This window comes from Bombina bombina, chromosome 3, assembly GCF_027579735.1.
Source record: "Bombina bombina isolate aBomBom1 chromosome 3, aBomBom1.pri, whole genome shotgun sequence".
Taxonomy (NCBI): domain Eukaryota; kingdom Metazoa; phylum Chordata; class Amphibia; order Anura; family Bombinatoridae; genus Bombina; species Bombina bombina.
The window spans coordinates 1,290,019,717-1,290,037,112 of NC_069501.1; the positions used below are offsets into that span (position 1 = coordinate 1,290,019,717).

Genomic DNA, 17,396 nt, shown 5'->3' on the forward strand with positions numbered 1-17,396 from the left:
ACTGTGTGTAGTCTGTTCCTGTGTGATTATCTGCACCTATTACTGTGTGTAACGGTGTGTAGTCTGTTCCTGTGTTATTATCTGCACCTATTACTGTGTGTAAAGGTGTGTAGTCTGCTCCCTGTGTGATTATCTGCACCTATTACTGTGTGTAACTGTGTGTAGTCTGTTCCTGCGTGATTATCTGCACCTATTACTGTGTGTAACTGTGTGTAGTCTGCTCCCTGTGTGATTATCTGCACCTATTACTGTGTGTAACTGCGTGTATGCTGTTCCTGTGTGATTATCTGCACCTATTACTGTGTGTAACTGTGTGTATGCTGTTCCTGTGTGATTATCTGCACCTATTACTGTGTGTAACTGTGTGTAGTCTGTTCCTGTGTGATTATCTGCACCTATTACTGTGTGTAACTGTGTGTAGTCTGCTCCTGTGTGATTATCTGCACCTATTACTGTGTGTAACTGTGTGTAGTCTGCTCCTGTGATTATCTGCACCTATTACTGTGTGTAACTGTGTGTAGTCTGCTCCTGTGTGATTATCTGCACCTATTACTGTGTGTAACTGTGTGTAGTCTGTTCCTGTGATTATCTGCACCTATTACTGTGTGTAACTGTGTGTAGTCTGCTTCCTGTGTGATTATCTGCACCTATTACTGTGTGTAACTGTGTGTAGTCTGTTCCTGTGTGATTATCTGCACCTATTACTGTGTGTAACTGTGTGTAGTCTGCTCCCTGTGTGATTATCTGCACCTATTACTGTGTGTAACTGTGTGTAGTCTGTTCCTGTGTGATTATCTGCACCTATTACTGTGTGTAACTGTGTGTAGTCTGTTCCTGTGTGATTATCTGCACCTATTACTGTGTGTAACTGTGTGTAGTCTGTTCCTGTGTGATTATCTGCACCTATTACTGTGTGTAACTGTGTGTAGTCTGTTCCCTGTGTGATTATCTGCACCTATTACTGTGTGTAACTGTGTGTAGTCTGTTCCTGTGTGATTATCTGCACCTATTACTGTGTGTAACTGTGTGTAGTCTGTTCCTGTGTGATTATCTGCACCTATTACTGTGTGTAACTGTGTGTAGTCTGCTCCTGTGTGATTATCTGCACCTATTACTGTGTGTAACTGTGTGTAGTCTGTTCCTGTGTGATTATCTGCACCTATTACTGTGTGTAACTGTGTGTAGTCTGTTCCTGTGTGATTATCTGCACCTATTACTGTGTGTAACTGTGTGTAGTCTGTTCCTGTGTGATTATCTGCACCTATTACTGTGTGTAACTGTGTGTAGTCTGTTCCTGTGTGATTATCTGCACCTATTACTGTGTGTAACTGTGTGTAGTCTGTTCCTGTGTGATTATCTGCACCTATTACTGTGTGTAACTGTGTGTAGTCTGCTTCTGTGTGATTATCTGCACCTATTACTGTGTGTAACTGTGTGTAGTCTGTTCCTGTGTGATTATCTGCACCTATTACTGTGTGTAACTGTGTGTAGTCTGCTTCCTGTGTGATTATCTGCACCTATTACTGTGTGTAACTGTGTGTAGTCTGTTCCTGTGTGATTATCTGCACCTATTACTGTGTGTAACTGTGTGTAGTCTGTTCCTGTGTGATTATCTGCACCTATTACTGTGTGTAACTGTGTGTAGTCTGCTCCCTGTGTGATTATCTGCACCTATTACTGTGTGTAACTGTGTGTAGTCTGTTCCTGTGTGATTATCTGCACCTATTACTGTGTGTAACTGTGTGTAGTCTGCTCCTGTGTGATTATCTGCACCTATTACTGTGTGTAACTGTGTGTAGTCTGTTCCTGTGTGATTATCTGCACCTATTACTGTGTGTAACTGTGTGTAGTCTGTTCCTGTGTGATTATCTGCACCTATTACTGTGTGTAACTGTGTGTAGTCTGTTCCTGTGTGATTATCTGCACCTATTACTGTGTGTAACTGTGTGTAGTCTGTTCCTGTGTGATTATCTGCACCTATTACTGTGTGTAACTGTGTGTAGTCTGTTCCTGTGTGATTATCTGCACCTATTACTGTGTGTAACTGTGTGTAGTCTGTTCCTGTGTGATTATCTGCACCTATTACTGTGTGTAACTGTGTGTAGTCTGTTCCTGTGTGATTATCTGCACCTATTACTGTGTGTAACTGTGTGTAGTCTGCTACTGTGTGATTATCTGCACCTATTACTGTGTGTAACTGTGTGTAGTCTGTCCTGTGTGATTATCTGCACCTATTACTGTGTGTAACTGTGTGTAGTCTGCTCCTGTGTGATTATCTGCACCTATTACTGTGTGTAACTGTGTGTAGTCTGCTCCTGTGTGATTATCTGCACCTATTACTGTGTGTAACTGTGTGTAGTCTGCTCCTGTGTGATTATCTGCACCTATTACTGTGTGTAACTGTGTGTAGTCTGCTTCCTGTGTGATTATCTGCACCTATTACTGTGTGTAACTGTGTGTAGTCTGCTCCTGTGTGATTATCTGCACCTATTACTGTGTGTAACTGTGTGTAGTCTGTTCCTGTGTGATTATCTGCACCTATTACTGTGTGTAACTGTGTGTAGTCTGCTCCTGAGTGATTATCTGCACCTATTACTGTGTGTAACTGTGTGTAGTCTGTTCCTGTGTGATTATCTGCACCTATTACTGTGTCTCTGTCTCACTCAGTCTCTATCTATCTCACACTGTGTCTCTCTCTCTCACTCTGTCTCTATCTCTGGCTGTCTCACACTGTGTCTCTCTCTCACTCTGTCTCTATCTCTGACTGTCTCATACTGCGTCTCTATCTTTGGCTGTCTCACCACTGGGTCTCTTCACTCTGTCTATATCTCTGACTTGTTCTCTCAATGTGCCTCCTCTCACTTGTCTCTATCTCTGGCTGTTCTCAACACTGTGTCTCTCTCTCACTCTGTCTCTATCTCTGGCTGTCTCTACTGCGTCTCTGTCTCTGGCTGTCTCACCACTGTGTCTTCTCTCTCTACTCTGTCTCTATCTCTGGCTTTGTCTCACAATGTGTCTCTCTCATCACTCTGTCCTCTATCTCTTAGCTGTCTCACCACTGTGCCTCTCTTCTTCTGCCTCTCTCTATCTGGCTGTCTCACACTGTGTCTCTCTCTCACTCTGTCTCTATCTCTGGCTGTCCCACACTGTGTCTCTCTCTCACTCTGTCTCTCTCTCACTCTGTCTATCTCTGGCTGTCTCATACTGTTGTCCTCTATTATGGCATATCTCACTCGTGTCCTCTCTCCCAAATCTGTCTCTATCTCTGGCTGTCTCACACTTTGTCTCTCTCTCACTCTGTCTCTATCTCTGGCTGTCTCACACTGTGTCTCTCTCTCACTCTGTCTCTATCTCTGGCTGTCTCATACGGCGTCTATCTCTGGCTGTCTCACACTGTGCCTCTCTCTCACTCTGTCTCTATCTCTGGCTGTCTCACACTGTCTCTCTCTCACTCTGTCTCTATCTCTGGCTGTCTCACACTGTGTGTCTCTCTCACTCTGTCTCTATCTCTGGCTGTCTCACACTGTGCCACTCTCTCACTCTGTCTCTATCTCTGGCTGTCTCACACTGTGCCTCTCTCTCACTCTGTCTCTATCTCTGGCTGTCTCACACTGTGTCTCTCTCTCTCACTCTGTCTCTATCTCTGGCTGTCTCACACTGTCTCTCTCTCTCACTCTGTCTCTATCTCTGGCTGTCTCACACTATGTCTCTCACTCTGTCTCACACTGTGTCTCTCTCACTCTGTCTCTGGCTGTCTCACACTGTGTCTCTCTCTCACTCTGTCTCTGGCTGTCTCACACTGTGTCTCTCTCTCACTCTGTCTCTGGCTGTCTCACACTGTGTCTCTCTCTCACTCTATCTCTGGCTGTCTCACACTGTGCCTCTCTCTCACTCTGTCTCTCTCTCACTCTGTCTCTATCTCTGGCTGTCTCACACTGTGTCTCTCTCACACTGTGCCTCTCTCACTCTGTCTCTGGCTGTCTCACACTGTGTCTCTCACTCTGTCTCTATTTCTGGCTGTCTCATACTGCGTCTCTATCTCTGGCTGTCTCACACTGTGTCTCTCTCTCTCACTCTGTCTCTATCTCTGGCTGTCTCACACTGTGCCACTATCTCACTCTGTCTCTATCTCTGGCTGTCTCACACTGTGTCTCTCACTCTGTCTCTATTTCTGGCTGTCTCATACTGCGTCTCTATCTCTGGCTGTCTCACACTGTGTCTCTCTCTCTCTCTCTCTCTCTCTCTCACTCTGTCTCTATCTCTGGCTGTCTCACACTGTGTCTCTCTCTCACTCTGTCTCTCTCTCACTCTGTCTCTATCTCTGGCTGTCTCACACTGTGTCTCTCTCTTACTCTGTCTCTATCTCTGGCTGTCTCACACTGCGTCTCTATCTCACTCTGTCTCTATCTCTGGCTGTCTCACACTGCGTCTCTCTCTTACTCTGTCTCTATCTCTGGCTGTCTCACACTGTGTCTCTCTCTCACTCTGTCTCTATCTCTGTCTGTCTCACACTGTGTCTCTCTCTTACTCTGTCTCTATCTCTGGCTGTCTCATACTGCGTCTCTATCTCTGGCTGTCCCACACTGTGTCTCTCTTTCACTGTCTCTATCTCTGGCTGTCTCACACTGTGTCTCTATCTCACTCTGTCTCTATCTCTGGCTGTCTCACACTGCGTCTCTATCTCTGGCTGTCTCACACTGTGTCTCTCTCTCACTCTGTCTCTATCTCTGGCTGTCTCACACTGTGCCTCTCTCTCACTCTGTCTCTATCTCTGGCTGTCTCACACTGTGTGTCTCTCTCACTCTGTCTCTATCTCTGGCTGTCTCACACTGCGTCTCTATCTCTGGCAGTCTCATACTGCGTCTCTATCTCTGGCTGTCTCACACTGTCTCTCTCACTCTGTCTCTATCTCTGGCTGTCTCACTCTGTGTCTCTCTCTCACTCTGTCTCTATCTCTGGCTGTCTCACTCTGTGTCTCTCTCTCACTCTGTCTCTATCTCTGGCTGTCTCACTCTGTGTCTCTTTCTCACTCTGTCTCTCTATCTCTGGCTGTCTCACACTGTGTCTCTCTCTCACTCTGTCTCTGGCTGTCTCACACTGTGTCTCTCTCTCACTCTGTCTCTATCTCTGGCTGTGTCACACTGTGTCTCTCTCTCACTCTGTCTCTGGCTGTCTCACACTGTGTCTCTCTCTCACTCTATCTCTGGCTGTCTCACACTGTGCCTCTCTCTCACTCTGTCTCTGGCTGTCTCACACTGTGTCTCTCTCTCACTCTGTCTCTCTCACACTCTGTCTCTATCTCTGGCTGTCTCACACTGTGCCTCTCTCTCACTCTGTCTCTATCTCTGGCTGTCTCACACTGTGCCACTCTCTCACTCTGTCTCTATCTCTGGCTGTCTCACACTGTGTCTCTCTCTCACTCTGTCTCTATCTCTGGCTGTCTCACACTGTGTCTCTCACTCTGTCTCTGGCTGTCTCACACTGTGTCTCTCTCTCACTCTGTCTCTGGCTGTCTCACACTGTGTCTCTCTCTCACTCTGTCTCTGGCTGTCTCACACTGTGTCTCTCTCTCACTCTATCTCTGGCTGTCTCACACTCTGTCTCTCTCTCACTCTGTCTCTATCTCTGGCTGTCTCACACTGTGTCTCTCTCACACTGTGCCTCTCTCACTCTGTCTCTGGCTGTCTCACACTGTGTCTCTCACTCTGTCTCTATTTCTGGCTGTCTCATACTGCGTCTCTATCTCTGGCTGTCTCACACTGTGTCTCTCTCTCTCACTCTGTCTCTATCTCTGGCTGTCTCACACTGTGCCACTCTATCACTCTGTCTCTATCTCTGGCTGTCTCACACTGTGTCTCTCACTCTGTCTCTATTTCTGGCTGTCTCATACTGCGTCTCTATCTCTGGCTGTCTCACACTGTGCCACTCTCTCACTCTGTCTCTATCTCTGGCTGTCTCACACTGTGTCTCTCTCTTACTCTGTCTCTATCTCTGGCTGTCTCACACTGCGTCTCTATCTCACTCTGTCTCTATCTCTGGCTGTCTCACACTGCGTGTCTATCTCTGGCTGTCTCACACTGTGTCTCTCTCTCTCTCACTCTGTCTCTATCTCTGGCTGTCTCACACTGTGCCTCTCTCTCACTCTGTTTCTATCTCTGGCTGTCTCACACTGTGTGTCTCTCTCACTCTGTCTCTATCTCTGGCTGTCTCACACTGTGTCTGTCTCTCACTCTGTCTCTATCTCTGGCTGTCTCACACTGTGTCTCTCTCTCACTCTGTCTCTATCTCTGGCTGTCTCACACTGTGTGTCTCACTCTGTCTCTATCTCTGGCTGTCTCACACTGTGTCTCTCTCTCACTCTGTCTCTATCTCTGGCTGTCTCACACTGCGTCTCTATCTCTGGCAGTCTCATACTGCGTCTCTATCTCTGGCTGTCTCACACTGTGTCTCTCTCTCACTCTGTCTCTATCTCTGGCTGTCTCACACTGTGTCTCTCTCTCACTCTGTCTCTATCTCTGGCTGTCTCACACTGTGTCTCTCTCTCACTCTGTCTCTATCTCTGGCTGTCTCACACTCTGTCTCTCTCTCACTCTGTCTCTATCTCTGGCTGTCTCACACTGTGTCTCTCTCTCACTCTGTCTCTCTCTCACTCTGTCTCTATCTCTGGCTGTGTCACATTGTGTCTCTCTCTCACTCTGTCTCTGGCTGTCTCACACTGTGTCTCTCTCTCACTCTGTCTCTCTCTCACTCTATCTCTGGCTGTCTCACACTGTGCCTCTTTCTCACTCTGTCTCTGGCTGTCTCACACTGTGTCTCTCTCTCACTCTGTCTCTCTCTCACTCTGTCTCTATCTCACTCTGTCTCTATCTCTGGCTGTCTCACACTGTGCCTCTCTCTCACTCTGTCTCCGGCTGTCTCACACTGTGTCTCTCTCTCACTCTGTCTCTCTCTCACTCTGTCTCTCTCTCACTCTATCTCTGGCTGTCTCACACTGTGTCTCTCTCACACTGTGTCTCTCTCACTCTGTCTCTGGTTGTCTCACACTGTGTCTCTCTCTCACTCTGTCTCTGGCTGTCTCACACTGTGCCTCTCTCTCACTCTGTCTCTGGCTGTCTCACACTGTGTCTCTCTCTCACTCTGTCTCTCTCTCACTCTGTCTCTCTCTCACTCTATCTCTGGCTGTCTCACACTGTGTCTCTCTCACACTGTGTCTCTCTCTCACTCTGGCTGTCTCACACTGTGCCTCTCTCTCACTCTGTCTCTGGCTGTCTCACACTGTGTCTCTCTCTCACTCTGTCTCTCTCTCACTCTGTCTCTCTCTCAGTCTATCTCTGGCTGTCTCACACTGTGTCTCTCTCACACTGTGCCTCTCTCTCACTCTGTCTCTGGTTGTCTCACACTGTGCCTCTCTCTCACTCTGTCTCTGGCTGTCTCACACTGTGCCTCTCTCTCACTCTGTCTCTGGCTGTCTCACACTGTGTCTCTCTCACACTGTGTCTCTCTCTCACTCTGTCTCTGGCTGTCTCACACTGTGCCTCTCTCTCACTCTGTCTCTGGCTGTCTCACACTGTGACAGATTATCCTCAGAGCGCGCACAGAGCTAACCTCACTAAACAAGCTCAGACAGATACAGCTGCTTTGGAAAGAGAGACAATTCTGCCTGGTGAAGTTCCTTCTGTGTGTGCCAGTGAAGGAGTCGTCCCTTGACCATTCCCAGAGACCTCCGAGTGGTCGAGTTTGTGAGCCGGAGGAGGGGATCTGCTCTAAAGACAGTGGCACCTTCTTACTTATGGGTGAGACAATCTGTAACTGTATCAGTTCATATGCGCTCCCACTGTAACTGCCCCTGTATCAGATTCTGTACTGTACTGAATACCCACTGTCATGTGATAGCTGGCACATCTGTGTGTATGATTATCTACTGCTCTAAACACCTGTGTGTATGCACCATCAGATCTGACACATGCACCTATATGCACCATCAGATCTGACACATGCACCTGTATGCACCATCAGATCTGACACATGCACCTGTATGCACCATCAGATCTGACACATGCACCTGTATGCACCATCCGATCTGACCTGTATGCACCATCCGACCTGACACGTACACCTGTATGCACCATCAGACCTGACACGTACACCTGTATGCACCATCTGACCTGACACGTACACCTGTATGCATCATCAGATCTGACACATGCACCTGTATGCACCATCCGACCTGACACGTACACCTGTATGCACCATCAGATCTGACACATGCACCTGTATGCACCATGCAGATCTGACACATGCACCTGTATGCACCATCCGACCTGACACATGCACCTGTATGCACCATCCGACCTGACACATGCACCTGTATGCACCATCAGATCTGACACGTACACCTATGCACCATCAGATCTGACACATGCACCTGTATGCACCATCAGATCTGACACGTACACCTGTATGCACCATCAGATCTGACACATGCACCTGTATGCACCATCAGATCTGACACGTACACCTGTATGCACCATCAGATCTGACACATGCACCTGTATGCACCATCAGATCTGACACATGCACCTGTATGCACCATCAGATCTGACACATACACCTGTATGCACCATCTGACCTGACACGTTCACCTGTATGCACCATGCAGACCTGACACATGCACCTGTATGCACCATCCGACCTGACACATGCACCTGTATGCACCATCATCCGACCTGACACATGCACCTGTATGCACCATCCGACCTGACACATGCACCTGTATGCACCATCAGATCTGACACATGCACCTGTATGCACCATCAGATCTGACACGTACACCTATGCACCATCAGATCTGACACATGCACCTGTATGCACCATCAGATCTGACACGTACACCTGTATGCACCATCAGATCTGACACATGCACCTGTATGCACCATCAGATCTGACACATGCACCTGTATGCACCATCAGATCTGACACATGCACCTGTATGCACCATCAGATCTGACACGTACACCTGTATGCACCATCAGATCTGACACATACACCTGTATGCATCATCAGATCTGACACATGCACCTGTATGCACCATCAGATCTGACACATGCACCTGTATGCACCATCCGACCTGACACATGCACCTGTATGCACCATGCAGATCTGACACATGCACCTGTATGCACCATCCGACCTGACACATGCACCTGTATGCACCATCCGACCTGACACATGCACCTGTATGCACCATCCGACCTGACACATACACCTGTATGCACCATGCAGATCTGACACATGCACCTGTATGCACCATCCGACCTGACACATGCACCTGTATGCACCATCCGACCTGACACATACACCTGTATGCACCATCTGACCTGACACGTTCACCTGTATGCACCATGCAGACCTGACACATGCACCTGTATGCACCATCCGACCTGACACATACACCTGTATGCACCATCTGACCTGACACGTTCACCTGTATGCACCATGCAGACCTGACACATGCACCTGTATGCACCATCCGACCTGACACATGCACCTGTATGCACCATCCGACCTGACACATGCACCTGTATGCACCATCATCCGACCTGACACATGCACCTGTATGCACCATCTGACCTGACACATACACCTGTATGCACCATCCGACCTGACACATGCACCTGTATGCACCATGCAGACCTGACACATGCACCTGTATGCACCATCCGACCTGACACATGCACCTGTATGCACCATGCAGATCTGACACATGCACCTGTATGCACCATGCAGACCTGACACATGCACCTGTATGCACCATCTGACCTGACACATTCACCTGTATGCACCATGCAGATCTGACACATGCACCTGTATGCACCATGCAGACCTGACACATGCACCTGTATGCACCATCTGACCTGACACGTACACTTGTATGTACAGCGAATTGTTCCTGTCCCCTCACGCACTGTACACCACTTTCATGCACCTTTCACCTGCTGTTACCGCACCTACACAAACCTAGCTATCGCCTCATATGCATGCATATTAATACAATACAAACTGACTATTTCTCTGTTTTGTCCCATCGTTCAGACTTGCCCCTTCTCTGCGGCCTTGTGGATGACAGTCTCTTGTCTCTTCGCCTGCTTAGTCTATCTTCAGCCTCTGCTGATCTAAAGGAAGATATTTCTCAGTGGCTCCAAAATCTGCAGGAACTGGGTAATGTGACGTTTGTACTGTAGCCCATGGGACTTATTCCTCTAAAAACGCCCTCTATTTCTCTATCCGTCTCATTGTCTCTAGTGTCTGTGCTGCTGTGTACTCTATATCTGTGTGTATCTGTACTGCTGTGTGCTCTGTATCTGTGTGTATCTGTACTGCTGTGTGCTCTGTATCTGTACTGCTGTGTGCTCTATATCTGTGTGTATCTGTACTGCTGTGTGCTCTATATCTGTGTATATCTGTACTGCTGTGTGTTCTATATCTGTGTGTATCTGTACTGCTGGGTGCTCTATATCTGTGTGTATCTGTACTGCTGGGTGCTCTATATCTGTGTGTATCTGTACTGCTGTGTGTTCTATATCTGTGTGTATCTGTACTGCTGTGTGTTCTATATCTGTGTGTATCTGTACTGCTGTGTGTTCTATATCTGTGTGTATCTGTACTGCTGTGTGTTCTATATCTGTGTGTATCTGTACTGCTGTGTGTTCTATATCTGTGTGTATCTGTACTGCTGGGTGCTCTATATCTGTGTGTATCTGTACTGCTGTGTGCTCTGTATCTGTGTGTATCTGTACTGCTGTGTGTTCTATATCTGTGTGTATCTGTACTGCTGTGTGTTCTATATCTGTGTGTATCTGTACTGCTGTGTGCTCTATATCTGTGTGTATCTGTACTGCTGGGTGCTCTATATCTGTGTGTATCTGTACTGCTGTGTGGTCTGTATCTGTGTGTATCTGTACTGCTGGGTGCTCTATATCTGTGTGTATCTGTACTGCTGTGTGCTCTATATCTGTGTGTATCTGTACTGCTGGGTGCTCTATATCTGTGTGTATCTGTACTGCTGGGTGCTCTATATCTGTGTGTATCTGTACTGCTGTGTGCTCTATATCTGTGTGTATCTGTGCTGCTGTGTGCTCTATATCTGTGTGTATCTGTACTGCTGTGTGGTCTATATCTGTGTGTATCTGTACTGCTGTGTGGTCTATATCTGTGTGTATCTGTACTGCTGTGTGCTCTGTATCTGTGTGTATCTGTACTGCTGTGTGCTCTGTATCTGTACTGCTGTGTGCTCTATATCTGTGTGTATCTGTACTGCTGGGTGCTCTATATCTGTGTGTATCTGTACTGCTGTGTACTCTATAACTGTGTGTATCTGTACTGCTGTGTGTTCTATATCTGTGTGTATCTGTACTGCTGTGTGCTCTATATCTGTGTGTATCTGTACTGCTGGGTGCTCTATATCTGTGTGTATCTGTGCTGCTGTGTGCTCTGTATCTGTACTGCTGTGTGCTCTATATCTGTGTGTATCTGTACTGCTGGGTGCTCTATATCTGTGTGTATCTGTACTGCTGTGTGCTCAATATCTGTGTGTATCTGTACTGCTGTGTGCTCTATATCTGTGTGTATCTGTACTGCTGTGTGCTCTATATCTGTGTGTATCTGTACTGCTGTGTGCTCTATATCTGTGTGTATCTGTACTGCTGTGTGCTCTATATCTGTGTGTATCTGTACTGCTGGGTGCTCTATATCTGTGTGTATCTGTACTGCTGTGTGTTCTATATCTGTGTGTATCTGTACTGCTGGGTGCTATATATCTGTGTGTATCTGTACTGCTGGGTGCTCTATATCTGTGTGTATCTGTACTGCTGGGTGCTCTATATCTGTGTGTATCTGTACTGCTGTGTGCTCTATATCTGTGTGTATCTGTACTGCTGTGTGCTCTATATCTGTGTGTATCTGTACTGCTGGGTGCTCTATATCTGTGTGTATCTGTACTGCTGGGTGCTCTATATCTGTGTGTATCTGTACTGCTGGGTGCTCTATATCTGTGTGTATCTGTACTGCTGTGTGCTCTATATCTGTGTGTATCTGTACTGCTGTGTGTTCTATATCTGTGTGTATCTGTACTGCTGTGTGCTCTATATCTGTGTGTATCTGTACTGCTGTGTGCTCTATATCTGTGTGTATCTGTACTGCTGTGTGCTCTATATCTGTGTGTATCTGTACTGCTGTGTGCTCTATATCTGTGTGTATCTGTACTGCTGTGTGTTCTATATCTGTGTGTATCTGTACTGCTGTGTGCTCTATATCTGTGTGTATCTGTACTGCTGTGTGCTCTATATCTGTGTGTATCTGTACTGCTGTGTGTTCTATATCTGTGTGTATCTGTACTGCTGTGTGTTCTATATCTGTGTTTATCTGTACTGCTGTGTGCTCTATATCTGTGTGTATCTGTACTGCTGTGTGCTCTATATCTGTGTGTATCTGTACTGCTGTGTGCTCTATATCTGTGTGTATCTGTACTGCTGTGTGCTCTATATCTGTGTGTATCTGTACTGCTGTGTGCTATATATCTGTGTGTATCTGTACTGCTGTGTGCTCTATATCTGTGTGTATCTGTACTGCTGTGTGCTCTATATCTGTGTGTATCTGTACTGCTGGGTGCTCTATATCTGTGTGTATCTGTACTGCTGGGTGCTCTATATCTGTGTGTATCTGTACTGCTGTGTGCTCTATATCTGTGTGTATCTGTACTGCTGTGTGCTCTATATCTGTGTGTATCTGTACTGCTGGGTGCTCTATATCTGTGTGTATCTGTACTGCTGGGTGCTCTATATCTGTGTGTATCTGTACTGCTGGGTGCTCTATATCTGTGTGTATCTGTACTGCTGTGTGCTCTATATCTGTGTGTATCTGTACTGCTGGGTGCTCTATATCTGTGTGTATATGTACTGCTGTGTGCTCTATATCTGTGTGTATCTGTGCTGCTGTGTGCTCTGTATCTGTACTGCTGTGTGCTCTATATCTGTGTGTATCTGTACTGCTGGGTGCTCTATATCTGTGTGTATCTGTACTGCTGTGTGCTCTATATCTGTGTGTATCTGTACTGCTGTGTGCTCAATATCTGTGTGTATCTGTACTGCTGTGTGTTCTATATCTGTGTCTATCTGTACTGCTGTGTGCTCTATATCTGTGTGTATCTGTACTGCTGTGTGTTCTATATCTGTGTGTATCTGTACTGCTGTGTGCTCTATATCTGTGTGTATCTGTACTGCTGTGTGCTCTATATCTGTGTGTATCTGTACTGCTGTGTGTTCTATATCTGTGTGTATCTGTACTGCTGTGTGCTCTATATCTGTGTGTATCTGTACTGCTGTGTGCTCTATATCTGTGTGTATCTGTACTGCTGTTTGTTCTATATCTGTGTGTATCTGTACTGCTGTGTGCTCTATATCTGTGTGTATCTGTACTGCTGTGTGCTCTATATCTGTGTGTATCTGTACTGCTGTGTGTTCTATATCTGTGTGTATCTGTACTGCTGTGTGCTCTATATCTGTGTGTATCTGTACTGCTGTGTGCTCTATATCTGTGTCTATCTGTACTGCTGTGTGCTCTATATCTGTGTGTATCTGTACTGCTGGGTGCTCTATATCTGTGTGTATCTGTACTGCTGTGTGCTCTATATCTGTGTGTATCTGTACTGCTGTGTGCTCTATATCTGTGTGTATCTGTACTGCTGGGTGCTCTATATCTGTGTGTATCTGTACTGCTGTGTGGTCTATATCTGTGTGTATCTGTACTGCTGTGTGCTCTATATCTGTGTGTATCTGTACTGCTGTGTGCTCTATATCTGTGTGTATCTGTACTGCTGGGTGCTCTATATCTGTGTGTATCTGTACTGCTGTGTGCTCTATATCTGTGTGTATCTGTACTGCTGGGTGCTCTATATCTGTGTGTATCTGTACTGCTGTGTGGTCTATATCTGTGTGTATCTGTACTGCTGTGTGGTCTATATCTGTGTGTATCTGTACTGCTGTGTGCTCTATATCTGTGTGTATCTGTACTGCTGGGTGCTCTATATCTGTGTGTATCTGTACTGCTGGGTGCTCTATATCTGTGTGTATCTGTACTGCTGGGTGCTCTATATCTGTGTGTATCTGTACTGCTGGGTGCTCTATATCTGTGTGTATCTGTGCTGCTGTGTGCTCTGTATCTGTACTGCTGTGTGCTCTATATCTGTGTGTATCTGTACTGCTGGGTGCTCTATATCTGTGTGTATCTGTACTGCTGTGTGCTCAATATCTGTGTGTATCTGTACTGCTGTGTGCTCTATATCTGTGTGTATCTGTACTGCTGTGTGCTCTATATCTGTGTGTATCTGTACTGCTGTGTGTTCTATATCTGTGTGTATCTGTACTGCTGTGTGCTCTATATCTGTGTGTATCTGTACTGCTGTGTGCTCTATATCTGTGTGTATCTGTACTGCTGGGTGCTCTATATCTGTGTGTATCTGTACTGCTGTGTATTCTATATCTGTGTGTATCTGTACTGCTGTCTGTTCTATAGCTGTGTGTATCTGTACTGCTGTGTGCTCTATATCTGTGTGTATCTGTACTGCTGGGTGCTCTATATCTGTGTGTATCTGTACTGTTGTGTGCTCTATATCTGTGTGTATCTGTACTGCTGTATGTTCTATATCTGTGTGTATCTGTACTGCTGTGTGTATCTGTACTGCTGGGTGCTCTATAGCTGTGTGTATCTGTACTGCTGTGTGCTCTATATCTGTGTGTATCTGTACTGCTCTGTGTTCTATTTCTGTGTTTATCTGTACTGCTGTGTGCTCTATAGCTGTGTGTATCTGTACTGCTGTGTGCTCTATATCTGTGTGTATCTGTACTGCTGTGTGCTCTATATCTGTGTGTATCTGTACTGCTGTGTGCTCTATATCTGTGTGTATCTGTGCTGCTGTGTACTCTATATCTGTGTGTATCTGTACTGCTGTGTGTTCTATATCTGTGTGTATCTGTACTGCTGTGTGCTCTATAGCTGTGTGTATCTGTACTGCTGTGTGCTCTATAGCTGTGTGTATCTGTACTGCTGTGTGCTCTATATCTGTGTGTATCTGTGCTGCTGTCCTGTATCTGTGCTGCTGTGTGTTCTATATCTGTGTGTATCTGTACTGCTGTGTGTTCTATATCTGTGTGTATCTGTACTGCTGTGTGCTCTATAGCTGTGTGTATCTGTACTGCTGTGTGCTCTATACCTGTGTGTATCTGTGCTGCTGTCCTGTATCTGTGCTGCTGTATATTCTATATCTGTGTGTATCTGTGCTGCTGTCCTGTATCTGTGCTGCTGTATATTCTATATCTGTGTGTATCTGTGCTGCTGTCCTGTATCTGTGCTGCTGTATATTCTATATCTGTGTGTATCTGTGCTGCTGTCCTGTATCTGTGCTGCTGTATATTCTATATCTGTGTGTATGTCTCTGTTGCTGTTCTTTATTCTGTCGCTATAGCTTCCTATCTTTCCTTTTTTGTCTCTTAGTTCTCTTGTGTCTTTTTCAGTTTATCCTTATTATTTCAGTTTATTACTGTTACAAACTGCTGTTTGTAACTGGCCCTTTAAATGAAAAATTGCCCTGCTTCCCTGGATTTTGGAGAAGCCTATTTGCCAGCCTCCTTCCACATGACTATGGCCCCTGGAAGATTGTGCCCCTGAGGACATATTGACTTTTGTTGGGTGTGTGTGGCCCTTTAAGAACCATCTGGGGACATATTCTGACTTTGATGAACAATGCCCCTTTAAGACTATGTCCCCAGACCTGTGAAATGACTTGTCCCTGGCTTTCTCCCACTTGGTTCAGTTTCATTGTGTGCCATTAAGAGTTAAATTTTGTTCAGCTTCAAGAAACCTATTCTAAATACAAGTCTGCTGGGATTAGCTCTAATTAGGTTTAGTGATCAACTTTCCCATTGTCTAATCAGACTAGTATTGATAAGGTGGACTGCATTGTTTTATTGTGTGTAATGTTATCTGCTGAAGTAAATGTTGTGGCCTGTCAAAGGGAGTGTCTCTCTATCTAATATCAAATGTGTGATGGGGGATTTTATGCCTCCCCCTGAGAGTGTCCTGTTTGCATGTAACCTGAATAAAAGCAGGCTGTGTGCTCCAGCACATCAGACCTATTTTCTGTCCCTCTAACTTGCAGCTTTGACTCATGTTTGTAGGGGACAGCTTCAGCTAATATCACTACAGGGATTGCTGACTATGGTGCTGATGATTCTTTGGTGAGCGCTAGGAGCATCCTTTTCTACGGTCCAACTTCCAGCCAGCCTGGAGGCAACCGTAACATTTGGCGGCAGCGGTGGGATTAGCGTCCTAGCGCAAGGAGCAGCACCACAACAGCACTGGTATCGTAGGAGAGTTATTGAGGGCAACGCTAGCCACTGCGCAGCGTCCCTACCTACAGCAGCATGGAGCTGACAAGACACTGGTCAGAACCCTGTGAAGAGCACCTCAACCTGATCCGTCGCTATGAGGGCGCGGATTTCGTTCCAGAGGTAAAGAGGCGGCTAGTCCGATATGGTCCAGACCCTGCGCAGGAGGTAGTCAGTCGCATCATCCGGGAATTGGATACGGAGAACAAAGCGGCACGAGCCTTTGAGCGCCAACTGTGGAGTTTGAGGGTCTGGACACCTGGTCTCCAGCGAGAAAGTGAGTCACAGGGAGCGGAGAGCAACGACCTCCCTCCCCAGCGGCAGCCGGAGTTACAGGGAGAGGAGAGCAGCGACCTCCCTCCCCAGCGGCAGTATACCGTGCAGAGGGAAGAGACAACCAGTCTCCTTCCCCAGCCAGAGATACCAGAGGCAGCAGGCCTCATAGACTGGTCCTGGGAGGACCCCCAGCAGGCAGGTGGAGATGGGACCGCAGTCTCTCTACCGGCCCTACAGGGATGCTGGGCAGGCGGCCCAGATCCCCAGCGACAGACCCAGCTACAGGGAGGGGAGAGCATCGACCTCCCTCCCCAGCCGGAGTGTGCCTTCCAGGGAGAGGAGACAACCGGTCTCTCTCCCCAGCCGCAGCATGTTCCACAGGAAGCGGAGAGCATTGACCTCCCTTCCCAACGGCCGCCGGAGTATCAGGAGGAGGAGGTAAGCCAATCTCCCCCTCCCCAGCTAACTCCTAACTTGGGCCCAGGGTTAACAGTGGAGATGTTGGCCCCCACTGACCCCCACGTTCCCTTTGCCACCGGGCAGGACTATGCCCCAATTCCCCCAGCAGAAGAGCTGGCATCAGGACAGAGCGCTGCTGGCCTCTGCCCTACAGACCCCCTGGTTACAGGACTGGCCTGCAAACCCCTCACCCCAGCAGAAGCGCTGGCACCAGGGCAGAGT

At 47.0% G+C, this 17,396-nt stretch overlaps 1 protein-coding gene across 1 annotated transcript in view; it reads left to right on the forward strand.

Moving 5' to 3' along the window:
* DNHD1 (dynein heavy chain domain 1) overlaps window positions 1-17,396 on the forward strand; it is a 1,127,964-nt gene that overhangs the window by 410,419 nt on the left and 700,149 nt on the right. Inside the window, exons 16-17 of the mRNA XM_053705693.1 lie at window positions 7,577-7,793; window positions 10,093-10,218. Coding sequence (XP_053561668.1) covers window positions 7,577-7,793; window positions 10,093-10,218 — 343 coding nt within the window. The remainder of the gene's footprint in view (window positions 1-7,576; window positions 7,794-10,092; window positions 10,219-17,396) is intronic.